The 17,793-nt window shown below is 41.4% G+C and overlaps 1 protein-coding gene across 4 annotated transcripts in view; it reads left to right on the top strand.

The window, feature by feature from the left end:
• CFAP74 (cilia and flagella associated protein 74) overlaps window positions 1-17,793 on the top strand; it is a 97,984-nt gene that overhangs the window by 39,765 nt on the left and 40,426 nt on the right. For all 4 annotated transcript variants that reach the window (XM_069947952.1, XM_069947951.1, XM_069947954.1 and 1 more), the window contains 7 exons: window positions 2,480-2,546; window positions 3,462-3,551; window positions 4,693-4,866; window positions 5,718-5,895; window positions 8,388-8,473; window positions 10,018-10,140; window positions 13,636-13,757. In XM_069947952.1, the coding sequence (XP_069804053.1) occupies window positions 2,480-2,546; window positions 3,462-3,551; window positions 4,693-4,866; window positions 5,718-5,895; window positions 8,388-8,473; window positions 10,018-10,140; window positions 13,636-13,757 (840 nt within the window). The remainder of the gene's footprint in view (window positions 1-2,479; window positions 2,547-3,461; window positions 3,552-4,692; window positions 4,867-5,717; window positions 5,896-8,387; window positions 8,474-10,017; window positions 10,141-13,635; window positions 13,758-17,793) is intronic.

The following is a 17,793-nucleotide window of genomic DNA, read 5'->3' as shown; positions in this document are numbered from 1 at the left end:
CTGAAATGGCTGGGATTGCTGGGATCTGTAGTGTGTTTGTCAGTATACCAGTACTGGAATGACTGGGATTGCTGGGATCTGTAGTACTATACAGTACCAGTCCAAGTACATTCTACAGACACATTCTTATTTGTCTAGGGTGATACTGTGCCACTGATGAAGGAGTGAACCTGACACTCTGAAACGCGTATGGCTAAATCTTATGCTCCCACACATGTGTATGAGCAAGTCCTATACACCATTTTAACTATTGGGGCCCCATTCAACCTATGCCATTTTCTCCAAACAAACTGCTGGTTACACCTTAATATTGCTGCATCAGAAACTGACAAAAAGAGGACGGTGAGAGCATCCAGAGCGCGGCCGCGCAGTGTGTGAACTGCTCCTGCCACTATACCAGGACGCATTGCCACAGGCTGGCCCTGATCGCTTCTGCTGCTGTATCTCCATCGGGACGGGTGAGAGGTGTCACAGACACCAGACGCTTTCTTTACTACTACACAACCTCCACCCTAGACAAATATGTGTCTGTAGAATGTACTTGGACTGGCACTGAAGTACTACAGATCCCAGCAATCCCAGTCATTCCAGTACTGGTATACTGACAAACACACTAAAGATCCCAGCAATCCCAGCCATTTCCGTACCAGTATACTGACATACCACAGATACCCAGGCTCATGTCTCCAGAGCAGTTTTTGGCAGCAGCATATGACTAAGAATCCTGCTAAAAAATCTATGGATTGCTATCATTGTTGCTGATTGATACAAGGTTGCTACCTTGTGGAGCACAAACTGCCACAACTACATGACTGCATCTGAACTACTGTAACCAGCAAACTCCGTGGCACATAGCTGCCTATTATATCTATAGCTACTCTGCCTATTGCTGTTCGGACATCACCCATTACAGACTTAACCCGCAGTGCTGGTATCCAAATATTCCTTTATTCATTTTCCCGCCAGGGCCCGGCGGCATTTTTACTAGTACCTTTATTGTATTTTATTGTTTCCATGATCATTACATGTGATTTTATATATTCTAATTAAATCGGCATTTTATATTGTTATTTTATTATGCTTCAATACTATATCACATAGGGCTGCTGTGACTTAGAGGACTATATAATTTTTGTTAACACTTTATGTAGAGGCAGTCCGCCTCTACATAAATCTCCGTAGCGCCGGAGATGCGGGGACATTTATAAGTCCGGCTTAATAAATGTCCCACATAGTGTATCATTGTAGACATCAAAAAGAGGAAAATGTATAGGGCACTCACCATTAAAACAGATGCGTCTGTTACGCAAAACAGATGTCACGCTGCTGCACTGATTAGAAGGATCTAGCATCCTTTCCCATGCTCGTCCTGCTATGGTGTTTTTAAGAAGAAAATGAATAAACAATACGTTTTTAATGGTGAGTGCCCTCTACATTTTCCTCTTTTTGATATAAAACAGGCAGTCCGACTCTTTCCCTCCAGTGCAGCCCCAAACCGCCGGTGGGAAATTTACATTTGAACTGATCCTATGCATCTGAATGGAACAGTTCATAATATCTGGTACTTAAATTTGGATGCCAGATGACTGGACAGGCCGGGGGAACACATCTTGCATTAGTCCTGTCTAACAACTCATGGCTTATAAAAAAGAGGCATAGAAAACCTCATGAAAGTTGATGCTCAGTTGTCATCGGTTTCTGGTAAAACAAGAAAACCGGACCACCTGACATATGGAAAGGGGGGGGGGGGGCGAAGAAAGTTCAGGAACTGGCACCATTGACAGCACCGGATCGGTCTCGGGGAGCCCTGTAGCGTAACCCATTCTTATACAGATGTTTGTAAAGGCAGACAGCATCGGTAGGGGCTACATTTTATACAGAAACACTGTTATTCAGTAATTACTGTATAAGGTGAGGCCTATTACTTTTCTCCATATACTGTACACAGGCTATTTATGTTACTATATACGTATTCCATAGAGAAGCTCAGCTTCTTCACTTGTGTTTAATACAAATAATGTCTGGTCACAATCTGTCCTAGAGCCCAGGGCCAAAACCTGAAACCTGAGAATTACCAGAGACGCAGGACGCTGGTAATGAGCCAGTGACAAGTGATGACGCATGAGAACTATTGTCTGACCGCTGTGCCGTGATGCCCCAAAGCCTCGGCCATCTGTAAGGATAAGGGAATGATAATATTAGAGACTTAATCTCTTCCCTGGGAGATTGTGTGTACAGACGCTGCTGTCAGTCAGAGTACTCCGGAACCATAACTGAGCAGACATATAAACCAATACAAACCACACAATATACAATATCAATCCGATCGTCTACTAGTAGTCCATAACATGATGGTCGCAAATAGGCCTATGTGTTTAGCATCACAGGTTTGCTCATTGAAGATGGTGTCTTGTCTCCCTAAGGCATACTGGGAGTTGTAGTACACCCACATGTGATTTCTTCTTTTTGGCTTTTATAGATTCGACCCACCTGGACAAATGTCAGCAGGAATGTCATGTGACATGATTGTAACGTTTAAGCCAATGGTAAGTGGATAGCGTTAGTGTTATATAAAGGATATATATATATATATATATATATATATATATATATATATATATATATATATTTTTTTTTTTTTTTAAACTATCACATAATGTCATGAAACAGTATCCAAACAAAAAACGTATGCACATACCTCTTTATAGAAATCGGCATATATAGAACCAGACACAGTGTCAACCATAGCACTCCTATAGCAGTAGCTACCATCATCTGTTACAGGAGTACTCCAGCGAAAATCTTTCAAATCAACTGGTTTCAGAAAGTTTTATATACATTTGTAATTTACTTAAAAATCTCCAATATTTAAAAATCTCAAGTTTTCCCATACTTATCAGCTGCTGTATGTCCTGTAGCTAATATTGTTTTCTTTACAGTCTCACACAGTGTTCTCTGCTGCCACCTCTGTCCATGACAGGAACTGTCCAGAGCAGCAGCAAATCCCCCAGAAAACCTTTCCTACTCTGGACAGTTCCTGTCTCGCCCAGAGATGTCAACAGAGAGCACTGTGTTAGACTGAAGAGAAAACAACATTTCCTGCAGGACATACAGCAGCTGATAAGTATGGGAAAGACTTGAGATTTTTAAAGAAGTAAATTACAAATCTATATAACTTTCTAAAACCAGTTGGTTTGAAAGAAAAAGATTTTCCCCATAACATTACATGCGAACATACCCTAATGCTGCTGCAAACTAGAAGTAATGTGCCAAGACAATGCTGACCGTCTGGGACCGTCCAGCTACTTCTGGCATAGTTTGGAGCAAGTTTATCCCCCATCTATTTACTCTTTACTGGAATCAATATAAGTAATAGAGTATGATAGACACTAGACGTCAGGGAAGTGTAGAGTGAGAAGCCTGAGTTTGTTGACTGTGTCTAATGATTGTCCATTATCTAGATTAATGAAGATCTTGAAGGGGAGGTGATGATGCTGGCTCAGACCGGGCCCTTCTCTCTTCCTGTCAGATGCACAACTAAGAAGTGTGAGGTAATGGAACTTGCAGTACTGCTTCTGTACTCGGCAATGGCTAACACTGATCACTAAATAGATAGTTATCCCCTATTCTGTGGATAGGGTATAACCTTTAATGGAAAAGCCTTTATTAAAGTATTGTATTGCCCCCCAGAAGTTATACAAATCCCCAATATACACTTGTTACGGGAAATGCTTATAAAGTGCTTTTTCCCTGCACTTACTACTGCATCGAGGTTTTCCTTCCTGGATAACATGGTGATGTCACTTCCTGGAAAACATGGTGATGTCACGACCCGACTCCCAGAGCTGTGTGGGCTGTGGCTGTTGGAGAGGACACTGAGGGACACAGGGCACTGGAGGGACACTGAGCATCCCTCTGCCACCATCCTCTCCAGCAGCCACAGCCCGCACAGCTCTGGGAGTCGGTTCGTGACATCACCATGTTATCCAGGAAGTGACATCACCATGTTATCCAGGAAGTGACATCACCATGGTATCCAGGAAGTGACATCACCATGTTATCCAGGAAGTGACATCACCATTTTATCCAGGAAGTGACATCACCATGTTATCCAGGAAGTGACATCCCCATGTTATCCAGGAAGTGACATCCCCATGTTATCCAGGAAGTGACATCACCATTTTATCCAGGAAGTGACATCACCATGTTATCCAGGAAGTGACATCACCATGTTATCCAGCAAGTGACATCACCATGTTATCCAGGAAGTGAAGCCTTGATGCAGTAGTAAGTGCAGGGAAAAAAGCACTTTATAGGCATTTCCCTTATTAAGTGTATATTGGTGATTTGTATAGCTTTTGGGGGGCAATACAATACTTTAATGAAAATTTTCGCCGGACTTCTCCTTTAATCCTGTAAGCAATAGTATCTGCTGCCTGTAACTGGGATTATTACTGCATGCACTGTGTTGAGCAGAGCTTATATTGGATTGGCTATTACGTTTGACATCTCATTGATTTAAAATGATGCATCAGATGTTTATAACTGAAGTATGAAGCACTTAAAGCCGTATGATATGTGGTATGGCCCGTGATACATCGACTCTTAACATGAAACATGTTATCGATATAAATAATTTTACGTGGTATAAGTAAATGATAATGATAATCTGACCAGAGGCATTTTTTACAGCTGGCCATAGATAAGAAATGTATTGATTTTGGCACGCATGTCATCGGAGAGACGGTGACCCACTACATCACACTGACAAATAAAGGAGCTCTGGGGACAAGGTTTTCTGCAAAGCCAATAACGCAAGTTGATGATGCACAGAAGACACCTCCAAATGTCTCCTTGGAGGACATGGTGAGTAGGAAATGAGACCGGGACTGAAATACAGGTGCAGGCTGGCAGTATAGACAGATTCATACTGGATTATAGTGGAAGACCTGGTAAAATATTTAGCAATCTAAAGTACACTGGATCTAAATTAAAGCATATTCTGATAAATATTTCTACCTGTACTAGAAATATGTATTTCTATCTGTACTAGAGGTTCTCAAAGGGGTGCTCACATCACCTAAACTTTTGTTAGGTGATAGATGCAAAAGAAAGAAATTTTGCAAATGCTTTGCATTAGCAAAATTGCTTTCTTTTCCAGCTTGGCCCCTTTCTCTCCCTGTACTGTTGATTGCTCATTGCCTAGGTTCCCGACCACCGCTCTCCTTTTCAAGAGCTATGGCCGGGCTTTGACATCACTCAGTTGGCCAGGATCCTCAGGAGATGGTAAGTATAAGCAACTCTCTGACGCTGTGCCCGATAGACTCCGGCAGGACGGCAATTTGGGCTCTGCATTAAGTTCCCAGTGCTCAGACTGTCAATCAAGGGTGAGGGTTGGGGAGAGGGTGGAGGCAGCAAGACTACATGCCGCTGTGGATCCGCCTCCATGCCTAGTTATCGGGTGCTGGGCACAGCATCGGAGAGCTGTGCTGCCAGCTGTAAGGTACTGGGTGCAAGTCACACTTCCTCAGGGAGGTGATTGGTCTCTGCACTCCTGCACAGGTTTATGCAATGTGCATCACCAGCCTTTATTATTACCATAATTATAGATGAATAATATATAAATAGGCATATGCATCTCAAACAAGACTGGTTCTACCTATTTGAGTTTGTCTTTGTTATAGCTCTTAGCCGTAGAATATTTTTATATTTTTCAGCTGCCTTCAGCTATGGGTGACAACATCTCTTCAGATGAAGGAGTTAATTTTTCTCCAGATTTCGCTGATCAAAGTGCCGAGATCCCAAAGTCGGCTCAATCTGACGTCATCTATGATAGGACCAGTCCTCAGAGAGAAGACACCAAGAGCTCAAAGGTTCATACGAATGCTACAATAGGTACATTTCTTTTATGTCTGTACTTTGTTTTGTGCTTTGTAAGGATTACTAACCATTGTATGTAACCTATTTCTCTCTTCACATTTGATAGTTTTACTTTGGTTTTTAGCTTTCTTAACCTTAGCAACACAATGGTTTAAGTGCATATGGTCATCGGCAGCCAACATATACAGTCAGAAGCAAATACTTATCAGAAGCAAAGGCGCAATAATGACATTGTATAGCTTAATAGCTTAACCCCTAGACGACCCTGGACGTAGGGTTACGTCATGGAAGTCTGTCCCCAGAGGACCCATGTCGTAACTCTACGTCCTGGGTGTTTCTCCTGCTATGAAGCGTGTTCCGGAGCGGAGCGCGCTTCATAGCAGATGGGGGCTCACTGTAGCCGGGACCTCACCGGTAATGACCCACTGCAGCGATCGCGCTGCCGCGTGTCATTAACCCCTTAAACGCTGCGGCGTTTAAGTGTAAGTGACAGGGGGAGTCCCCTGTCACTTACCGATCGGGACCCCCGCAGTGTGACTGCGGGGGTCCCGATCGTTGAAACGGACCGCCGGAGGCCTCTTACCTTCCTCTGTGCGGTCCGATCGGCGATCTGCTACACTAAGCCTGCACAGGCAGGCTCAATGAGCAGAGCGCCGATAACACTGATCAATGCTATGCCTATGGCATAGCAATGGTCAGTGTAAAAATCAAAGTAATGTATGTACAAGTCCCCCAAAGGGACTTCAAATGTGTAAAAAAAAAAAAGTTCAAAACACTATTACACTACCCCAAAACCCCTCCCCCAATAAAAGTTGAAATCACCCCCCTTTCCCATGATATAAATAAAACATATAAAAATAAATAAATAGATAAACATATAATATACCATAGCGTGCGTAATTGTCCGATCTAATAAAATATAAAAAGCGTCATGGCGAACGGCGTACACGAAAAGAGGGGAAAAAGTGCGCAGATTACCTATTTTATGTTACATTATATATATAAAAAAAATCTATAAAAAGTGATCAAAACGTCCGATCTTCACAAATATGGTATTAATAAAAACTAGAGATCATGGCGGAAAAAAATCACACCCCATACAGCCCCATAGGTGAAAAAATAAAACCGTTATAAGCGTCACAATAGGCCCATTTTATTAATATTTAATTGCCAAAAAAAGGATTTCATAAAAAAAATACATAAATAACATTAGAGAATCTGTGTAACCTGCATATGGTTGTGTTCGGGCTGACCTATAGAATAATAGTATCATGTCGCTGTTACCATATAGTGCATTACGTAGACACAGGAACCCCCCAAACGTTACCATATTGCATTCTTTTTTACGATTTCACCTATTTATATCTTCATAAATAATATATTTGGAATTCCATCATACATGTTATGGTAAAATGAAAGACGCCATTACAAAGTACAACTATTCCTGTAACAAACAAGCTCTTACATGGCTTGTAGATAGAAAACTGAGAGTGCTAGAGCTCTTAGAAGGGGAGGAGGGAAAAACGAAAACACTAAGATCAAAATTTGCGCGGTCCACTGGGTCATTTTGGGCCTGGTCCTCAAAGGGTTAAAGTGTTGCTGTTGTTTAATTTTTTTTCTTTTTGCAGAAATCAATAGTCCAGGCGATTTTAAAAAAACTTTATAATTGGGTTTATTAGCTTAAAAATGCATTTTTATCATGAAAAAGCAGTTTGAAGCTCTCCCCCCTGTCTTCATGGTTCTCTTATGGAGAGGGGAGAGGTTGAGGGAGATGAGGCACCAAAACAGGACAACAAAGAGTTAATTTACAGCTACATCACCGGGCTATCTCCTCTGAAGTCAGCACAGACCTCTCTGACCTCCGAATACCGGCTTTCACACAGGTCCCCCTGTGTAATCCTTTGTTCTCTGCTGGCGACTAATCTCCCTCCTCCCCCCTCCCCATCCATAGAACAGACAGGGCCTGACTGATGTAAAAGAGTCAAGATTGTCTTTTTAAATGCAGATAATGGCATATTTGCCTAATAAACCCCATTACAAAGTTTCTTAAAATTGCCTGGACTATTAATTTCTTTAAAAAAAAAAAGAGAAAAGTATATGGTTGGGTGCTTCATTACCGGCATATATATACCAAGAAACATCAAGCAAAAAAGAAAAGTAATATGCCAAAAATGCAACATAGCACGCCGCAATACAATCATTAAAAGTACTTTATTTCACAGGTACATAATCAAACAGTCAATGGCCTCAAGATAAAAACATTTAAATATCAAGCAATCAGTTTGGTTATGAGACCCACATGTCAGTGTTACACTAGTGTGAATTTAGTCAGGGCAAGCGGTGGTGTATGTTTTTATCCTCGCTTTGTGACCTCTATGGTTTTCTTGGTGAGCTAGATATTACCAAGCACTGGTTATGGCATCAGATCATGAATGAGAAATATGGAGCTAGTTCTGATTCAATAAATAATGTACAACCTTCGTTATTATGTTCATTTGATTTACTAGATGATGTTAGTGCACAGTCTGCAGTGATGGATGAAGACCGACCGGGCAATTCTCTAGAGGACATTGCTGATATCAAGCTGGGAGAGGTAAGAGCGCTGTATCATCCAAACCCGAAAATTCTGCATTTGATTAATGGTGTCTGAAGAAGTTGGATGCAGCCCTAGGGAGTCCTGGAAACACGGATGCAGCCTATGGCCTATGTCTGTATCCATGTTTTCCAGGCAACCCTAGGGCTACATCCAACTTCTTCAGCCACCAGTAATGAAATGCTGAGAGTTTGGGTTCCGATGAACCTGAGCATGATCCAGGTTCACTCATCTGTAATCCTAATAAACAAAGGTATGGCAAAGGACAATATTTAGTCATACGTTTGGCATAACTGGAGATTTCTTCACCATGTACATGCTCAGTGAATTTAGCCTTAGGGCCCTATTACACGGAAAGGTTATAATCGTTATATCGTTCGAATTTAAGCGATAATCTTTCCGTGTGTATGCAGGCAACGATCAAAAGACTAATAAAAATGTGTTCATATGTCGTTGATGGCATCTTTTGAGCTGAATCATCGTTAATCGTTTACTAATCTTTCGCAGATCTTTCGGTGTGTGTACACATTGTTCGTTCGTAATTACGATTGTTCATATACTAAAACTTACGAACTATCGTAATTACAATCTTAACTAATAACTATCTTTCCCTGTATCATGGTGAATGATTTTCAGGTCGTGCCAAAAAAATGCTTGTTTGCAATTCCGTAATAATCTGTAATCAGTAGAAACGAAAAATCACTTTGTCTAATGGGACCCTTAGGGCCCTATTACACGGGACGATTATCGCATGAAAATTTGGTATATCGTTCAAATTATAACGATAATCGTTCTGTGTAATTGCAGGCAATAATCGAAAAATTATTCGTATGTTGTTGATCGTTAATTTAGATCTGAACCTAAAATTATCGTTAAGCATTCGCTTATCGTTTGCTGTAATTCCACTCTCATTCGCTTTTTTTCACTAATCGTTCAGTGCAATTGCACATTGTTCATTGTTTTGCTGGGATCAGAAGGAATGATCCGTAACGATTCTAACTAACGACTATCGTTCTGTGTAATATGGTGAACGATTTTAGGTTAACAATAAACAATCTTGTTTGTGATCGTTTATCGTTAGTCGTTAATCGTTAAAATCGCTCCATGTAATAGGACCCTTAGACATGCACCACCTGCTCAGTATCTATAGCACATATGAAAGCTTTTCACTTACAAGTGAAATGTGCCCCAATATACTTTACTTCTTCGAACTTTACTTTTTTTCACGTATCAGTGATCATCACAACTCTGATCCATTGTCATTTCACTAAAGAAGGCGGGCAGCATAGAGCTATGTGATATGGGATTACTGGGTATAACTTTTCTATATACAAACAGCAGATCAAGAGCTTGGGGACTGACATTTTGGCACTTTGTTCTTGGGGATTCCTTCACAGTCAATAGGTTTTGGCTTCTTTAGTTTACAAAGCTGTAGTGTAGAAGCTTCTATATTGCCGTTCTCATTGCCAAGGTATTTGCTTGTCCTTGCTTCTTTTTTTACTCCCATGCTGTTTTTGTTTTGTCTGATGTAATCTCTATTTCAGGGGACAGATGGAGAGATAAGACCGTTTTCTTCTGTTAAAATACCAGTGGTCTTTACTCCGACATTTCCGGGAAAATCAAGTTCATTGTTTCAGATCACCTTTGAAAACCAAAGTTGCAAAGCTGTAAGTAGCATTTTTTGGTCTTTAAAGTGTACCTGTCCCTGATCGAAGGTGAATTTCTCTCTGCGGCTGGAATGCGCCCATTTTATACCCCTTTAAGCCTGGCCTAGGAGTTAATGTGGACACACAAGGAAGGTATAGTCTTTTCCATAAAAGTTTAAAGGTGTATTTTTTTAATTATTGAAACATTTAGTACTTTAAAGGGGCATTGCCATTTCATGAAGTCCAGCGCTCGGCAATGTTCAGAGACATATAGAGAATGACTGGAGTGTTGGCGGTACACCACTTATTCTGGGGGAAATTTTGTCCCTGTTCTCAGGATCAGTGCCTGTCTATGTGGCCAGAACTTCACCAATATGCTAGATATCCTTTATCCCATGGATAGATAAATGAGATGGGATACCCCTTTTAAGCTAATCGCAATTCTTCTATAGAAAAACTACAGCTTTAGAAGCTTACCCCACTATCAATTTGTTATGCAGAATCCATACACGGTAAGGCTATGTTCACACAACGTATGTTTTCATAAAAGTACTTTGTACGAAAACATATGTGGCCTTGCCTTCTATGGGATGCCGGCCGGAGCGTATACACATCGTATACACTTTGGCCGGGATCCCTCGCGGCGCCGCAAAGAACTGACAGCAGCCGAGAAAACAATGTCAGTGCTCACTATGGAGCGGGCGGCTGCGGTCGCAAGTTTCATAGTGTGCTGTGGGGAGTTCCTGCGCCCTAAAAGATCATCCAGCCGGGCTGATGTTTTCAGAGATCGGCCGGGTCACGAAACAGCCGGTCTGCACAGATTGCAGCATTGCTGCACTCATGTTCTGCTGCGCCCAGTCCTGTGTATGTATGCCATACCTGATGCCAAATGCTGTACCCAAGAACATCAGGTATGGCATCTGGTAAAGCCACAGCACCTGGAACAGCAGATTGCGCAGTGCAGGTGCACCCCGTCTAGTGTGTGACACAGCCAGAAGCTAGACGCACATAATCCTGGCCCTTGACAATCAATATGATCTGGCTGGCTGCTTCATTTCAGATGAATGTCAGTCCATAATTTATCCATGTTTCCTAATGATAACAGAATTTAGGTGGCTGAAAAAAACCATAAGCCCATTTTAGACGTATACAGCTAATAGCGTTATGTCCACATGACCCAGTGGCAGCATAAAACAACATTTTAGATGACTGTGTGCTCCCAATTTTTTGGCGGGCCCCTTCCCTGTTTTATCATGACATGGCCGCTATGCACAAAATAAAGTCCATAAAAAATGGAATGGAAGAACCTGTTTGACCTGCATAGAGCCCGGAGCAGATTGCCATCAGACACCTGTGGATTAAATTGGATTGCCACCTGTAAGCTAGACCGCACCATCCTCACATCAGTGCCTTTTATAAATCATAGCTATTCAGAAGTGGAATGGAACCCTGTTACTTTTTCAGTAAGAAGACATACACAAATATTTTAAAACTACATTTTTTCTGTTCCGTTTCTCTTTGCTCCAAATATTTCATTTATTCTAGAAGTGTGATCAGGGAATTTTCACGAAATAAAGTTGAAGCACAAGATCATTATTTGTTTGATCTATGCTACCCAGCAGCGCTATCAGAATTTCCTTCCTAGTTTCTACACTAATACCTAAAGCTTTCTAGTGACTTAGCTGTCTCTTCTCCTTCTAAGTGCACCTAATATTAAATAGCCATTGTGTAAAGATTTTCTTTTTGTGTTTAATTGCATTGATTTGCATTGTTTTCTAAACACAAAGAAAAAGCACATTTGAACACCTCAACACTACCCTGGCAAAAGCACATAGAGTACCATCCTGCTATAAAGCACAGAGTACCATCCTGCTATAAAGCACATAGAGTACCATCCTGCTATAAAGCACATACAGTACCATCCTGCTATAAAGCACATAGAGTACCATCCTGCTATAAAGCACATACAGTACCATCCTGCTATAAAGCACATACAGTACCATCCTGCTATAAAGCACATACAGTACCATCCTGCTATAAAGCACATATAGTACCATACTGCTATAAAGCACATACACTACCATCCTGCTATAAAGCACCAACAGTACCATCCTGCTATAAAGCACATACAGTACCATCCTGCTATAAAGCACATATAGTACCATACTGCTATAAAGCACATACACTACCATCCTGCTATAAAGCACATACAGTACCATCCTGCTATAAAGCACATATAGTACCATACTGCTATAAAGCACATACACTACCATCCTGCTATAAAGCACCAACAGTACCATCCTGCTATGAAGCACCAACAGTACCATCCTGCTATAAAGCACATACAGTACCATCCTGCTATAAAGCACATACAGTACCATCCTGCTATAAAGCACCAACAGTACCATCCTGCTATGAAGCACCAACAGTACCATCCTGCTATAAAGCACATACAGTACCATCCTGCTATAAAGCACATACAGTACCGTCCTGCTATAAAGCACATACAGTACCATCCTGCTATAAAGCACATACAGTACCATCCTGCTATAAAGCACATATAGTACCATCCTGCTATAAAGCACATATAGTACCATACTGCTATAAAGCACATACACTACCATCCTGCTATAAGCACCAACAGTACCATCCTGCTATGAAGCACCAACAGTACCATCCTGCTATAAAGCACATTCAGTACCATCCTGCTATAAAGCACATACAGTACCATCCTGCTATAAAGCACATTCAGTACCATCCTGCTATAAAGCACATACAGTACCATCCTGCTATAAAGCACATATAGTACCATCCTGCTATAAAGCACATTCAGTACCATCCTGCTATAAAGCACATACAGTACCATCCTGCTATAAAGCACATACAGTACCATCCAGGTCAGGAAATTATAGATCCTATTTTCATCCAGAATTCCGGCACAGATGAACAATAAAAGTGTCCGGAATTTTGGGAAGATCCAGATGTGTATTTTTAAACTTTCCAGAATTCTGGATCTGCTAGCCATCCCGGACCAATGTCAGCAGCTGGGTAGGTGCCCCCAGGTGCGGCCTCTGGCCTTTTAACTGTATGTGCTCCTCTGGAGTGCATACAGTTAAATGCGGCACTGTGGCAGATCAAGGAGCCATTGGCTGCTCCCATTCTCCCCCCGGGTATTCACTCGTGCGTCCACAGGAAGGGAGAGGAGGAAGCTGGGGAAGTGCACCACTGGAGCTGTGCAGCAGGTGAGTATGGCTTTTTTTTTCTCTGTATTCTGATATCGAGACAAGTGGAACCCAATTGTCTGCTAGAGGGGTTTAAATTGGTTTTGTATATATACTGTATATACACCACCAACTAGCTTTTATCTATTTGCGGCTTTTTTTTCTCTTCAGTTTTTATGCTCGGGAAATATTAATGGTATCTTGAAGTCTCCTGCACGTTGCAGCATTGGCCTAAAGGTTGGTGGTTAACAATTGTAAAATGACTGCACCTTGTAAAGAATGAATTTATTTTCAGATTCCTGTGACAGCCACTGGATCTGCTATTGACGTCCCTGTGTATGTTCCTAATTCTAACGTTGACCTGAAGATCTGCATGTATGACCGCCTCTACCAGGACAGCATTGTCATCAAAAACAGGTATGAAAACAGGCCTGATTTTACAAGCTACATAAACTTACATGGACAAACACATTCAAAATGTCACAGAGACTTATCAAAAAATTTGTATTTGTTGGGGTCTGTGTGTTAAAATTGCAAACGAAACAGGAAAAGTGCATCCTCAGCGCCTTCTCTCCCAGCTGTCATGTGACTGAGACGTCCCTATAGCCTGTGACCGAGAAGGCCATCTCACTTACATAGACACATAGACTGCTTGCACCTCTCTTCACTTGTTTGTCTGATCAGTCATGGTCTGAACACATATGAGAAATTTTTATCCAGACACTCAGACCCTGACCGATCAGAGGAGAACGAGTCAGGAAAAGTCAGTGCTTAGCACATTCTCTCCTCTTTCTACTGGTTCTCCTGATCAGTTGGGGTCCAAACACTCATACCTCGACTGATAAAAACTTTTTACATATCAGAAGTTATTTTTGGTGACAGCTTTACTTTTTTTATGACAAGTTAAAGGGAAACATCAGCAAGTTAGACAAATATAACCTGCTGATTTGTCCCTATTGTGCACAAGGCTGAATTTTATTATTTATTAGTGTAGGGATTTTTTTGAATTGTACCTTTATTTGATAGGATATTCTAATTTTGTTCTTATTCAAGCTCCCACCACATTCGACCTATTTTTTCGCCAGTAGCGCTGCCTTAAAAATAACATTTTACGCCGTGAGTACCAATAAAACTTGGAACATAGTGCTCGTACCGCATCAATTTAGATTCATCTTCACGCTGTGTGCCTCAGTTACATGATGTTTCCAACAAAATTTATACTACCTGAAGTGCAGACCATATATTATAGAAATGTTCTTTATCCACTAGCGGTGGCAGGCAGAAAAATATAAAACAGCACAGCAATTTTGAGTGATTTCAGTAAGGATTTGGATGATTCAGACTGGAGGCTAAACGCAAGGAGCCATCCGTATATGTATTATGCATGAAACTTGTTAATCTTCTTTTACTTTGATGTTTGACAAGCAGAGGTTAATACCACCCCAACCCTTCCAACATAATTGGTTAAAAGAGAAAAGTAAACTTTCCAATTATAGGGACAAAATGTTATGCCGAACATTAACCTTACATTATATCAGAACATTTCCATTTCATACAGTACATCTGAGAAGAAAAAAATCCTTTCTGATATTGTGGAGAAACCTTTGAAGAAGACCACACTGTATATAGATAGCAAACATAGCACAAAGAACAATGATGATGATGATCTAACAGTGCTGTAATCCACATCAAACATACATTTTTAATAGAAACTGGTTGCGGAATAATCATTGTAAGCTGAAACTATTGTAAATTGGTTGAGAAGTCCCCAAAATGTCAGCTAAAAATTATACAAAATGAAGATTTAGCATGAAAATAAATGGAATAGCAAGAAATAAAGTACAGATCAAGCAAGTCCTTACATTGAAAAGTCAGAAGGAGTTTCTGGAAGTTTTATAGATAATCTTTTTCAGTGCTGAGGACAATGGCTTCTTCATATTCCTGTGGACCTGAAAGATAAAGTGGAGCTGCTATTACCTGGTGTTTAAGGCCATGTTCACACAACGTATATTTTCGTAAAAGTACGTCCGTTGTTGCCGATTGCAAAAACGGCCTTGATTAATGCGAAAATATACGTTACGTTGCCGTCTATGGAATCCCGGCCGGAACGTATATATAGTATACGCTCCGGCCTGGATCTCTAGTGGCGCTGCTAAAACTGACATGTCAGTTTTCTTCGGCCGCTATTCATTGAATAGCGGCCGCAGAGAACCTGTCAGTGCATACAATGAAGCGCGCTGCTCCGGACGAACGCTCTATTGTGTGCAGTGGGGAGTTCTGATGTGGGCACGCACTAATGCGCCTGCGTCAGAACTCAGCAACGCTAAAGATCATCCTGCTGGTTCCGCAGTACCGGCCGTGATGATCTTATCTGACACCGGCTGTTCCGTGACCCGGCCGGGTCACTGAATGCCCAGTGTCATACAATGTATGAACATATCCTAAGGCTGCGTTCATACTATGTATATTTCAGTCAGTATATTTCAGTCAGTATTGCAACCAAAACCAGGAGTGAATTAAAAACACAGAAAGGCTATGTTCACACAATGTTGAAATTGAGTGGATGGCCGTCATATAACGGTAAATAACTGCCATTATTTCAATATAACAGGCGTTGTTCTAAAATAACAGCAAATATTTGCCATTACATGGCGGCCATCCACTCAATTTCAACATTGTGTGAACAGAGCCTTTCTGTGTTTTTAATCCACTCCTGGTTTTGGTTGCAATACTGACTGAAATATACTGACTGAAATATACGTAGTGTGAACCCAGCCCATAGGTGTAAATGGGCTGATTATAAGTAATGGATGTTGCTAGGAGCGCTCACTTACCCAAAAATCGGCCAGTGTCGGCAGTTCTGGGGTCTGATCGGCACCCCAGTCAATTGCCTTCATAGCTGCCATGGTAGATCTGCTATTACAGCCTGTAACTGATCTGGCAGTACATTGCGGTATCTTTGGTCTTAAGATGTGATCAGTCCCGTATGGTTAATAAAAAGACAGAATTTTCAGTCACATCATACCCCAGAAAAATGGAATAAAAAGAAAAGCTCTTTGAATTTGGTATCATTGTAACAGCACTGACCCACAGAATAATCATAAATATGTTAGCTGTACCACATGTTGAACGACATGAAAAACAAACTCCCTGAAAAGTTGCAGAATTTCCTCCTCTTTTCACCCCACAAATATTTTTTATTTCTTTTTTTTTGCATTACATGTTATGATACAATAAAGAGTGCTCCACCGTTACCAATCGCCCTTTATGGGTCCCAAAGTAGCTTCCAGTAGTCAGATACCCACAGGACTTATAGTAGGGCAGAATAGTGGGACCGATCAGCAGTTGCACAAGAAGCTCATAAAATGCTACAAGCAAAAACAAATGACAACTCACCATTAGATATCTGTGGTGGCTATTTGGTAGTGTAGCTGAATGGCTTAGATAAAGTTCAAATATTCTATAGGGCAAAACAGACTGAAAGAAATATCATTACAACAGGACCACAAAACCCAATAGGCAAAGTTCTGCAGTATACCCGAGCAACGTCCAAAGTCAAATGCTAGAACCCACATAAACAGACTGGACAGGCCTATACAGCACATAGCAGCAGGGCACCAACAAAGTTATTTGAGGCTAGTAGCTAAACCCTTAGGCTATGTTCACACAATGTAAGTTCCGTGGGAATCACGTCCGTTGTTTAAACAGCCGTGATTCCCACAGAACTTACGTAGTGCTGCCTTCTGAGGGAATCCCGGCCGGAGCGTATACACATAGTATAGATTCCGGCCAGGATCCCTAGTGGTGCCATAGAAAACTGGCATGTCAGTTTTCTGCGGCCGCTATTCATTGAATAGCGGCCGCAGAAAACCCTGTCAGTGCACACTGTGGAGCGAGCGGGTCCGGCCGCACGCTCCATTGTGTGCTGTTGGGAGTCCTGATGCAGGCGCGCACGGATGCGCCTGCATCAGAACTTTGCGGTGCTAAAGATCATCCGGCCGGTACTGCTGGTTGATCCTTTCTGAGACTGGCCGTTCTGTGACCCGGCCGGGTTGCGGAACGGCCGGTCTCTCACATAGTGTGAACATAGCCTTAAAGCGGTACTGTCATTTATCTAAACATTTCACGTCATTCAGACGTGAAAAATTTTGATCGCACCAGTTCTCAGTCTTTAAAAACGCCTGCAATAGCTAGTTATAATATGCCATGTTCTTCACTCCCCATCCGACTGATTTATTCCATATATTATAATGCTTCACCTGCCTATAACTAGTGATGTAAGGTCTGAGACCCAGTGCCATCTAATCTTTTGACTACTCTGGACTACATATTAAAAGTTTAGGTAAATGATGAAAATAACACTTTCAATAGACTAAAATGAAGTACAACAAAAGCCTAGCATTGTCCTTACTCCGGAAAAGACTGACATTGCTGCCAGGATCTAAACATTAAA

Source organism: Dendropsophus ebraccatus, chromosome 12, assembly GCF_027789765.1.
Source record: "Dendropsophus ebraccatus isolate aDenEbr1 chromosome 12, aDenEbr1.pat, whole genome shotgun sequence".
Classification (NCBI taxonomy): Eukaryota; Metazoa; Chordata; class Amphibia; order Anura; family Hylidae; genus Dendropsophus; species Dendropsophus ebraccatus.
Note: the sequence above shows the minus strand (reverse complement) of the source record. Positions and strands in the feature narration are given on the sequence as shown.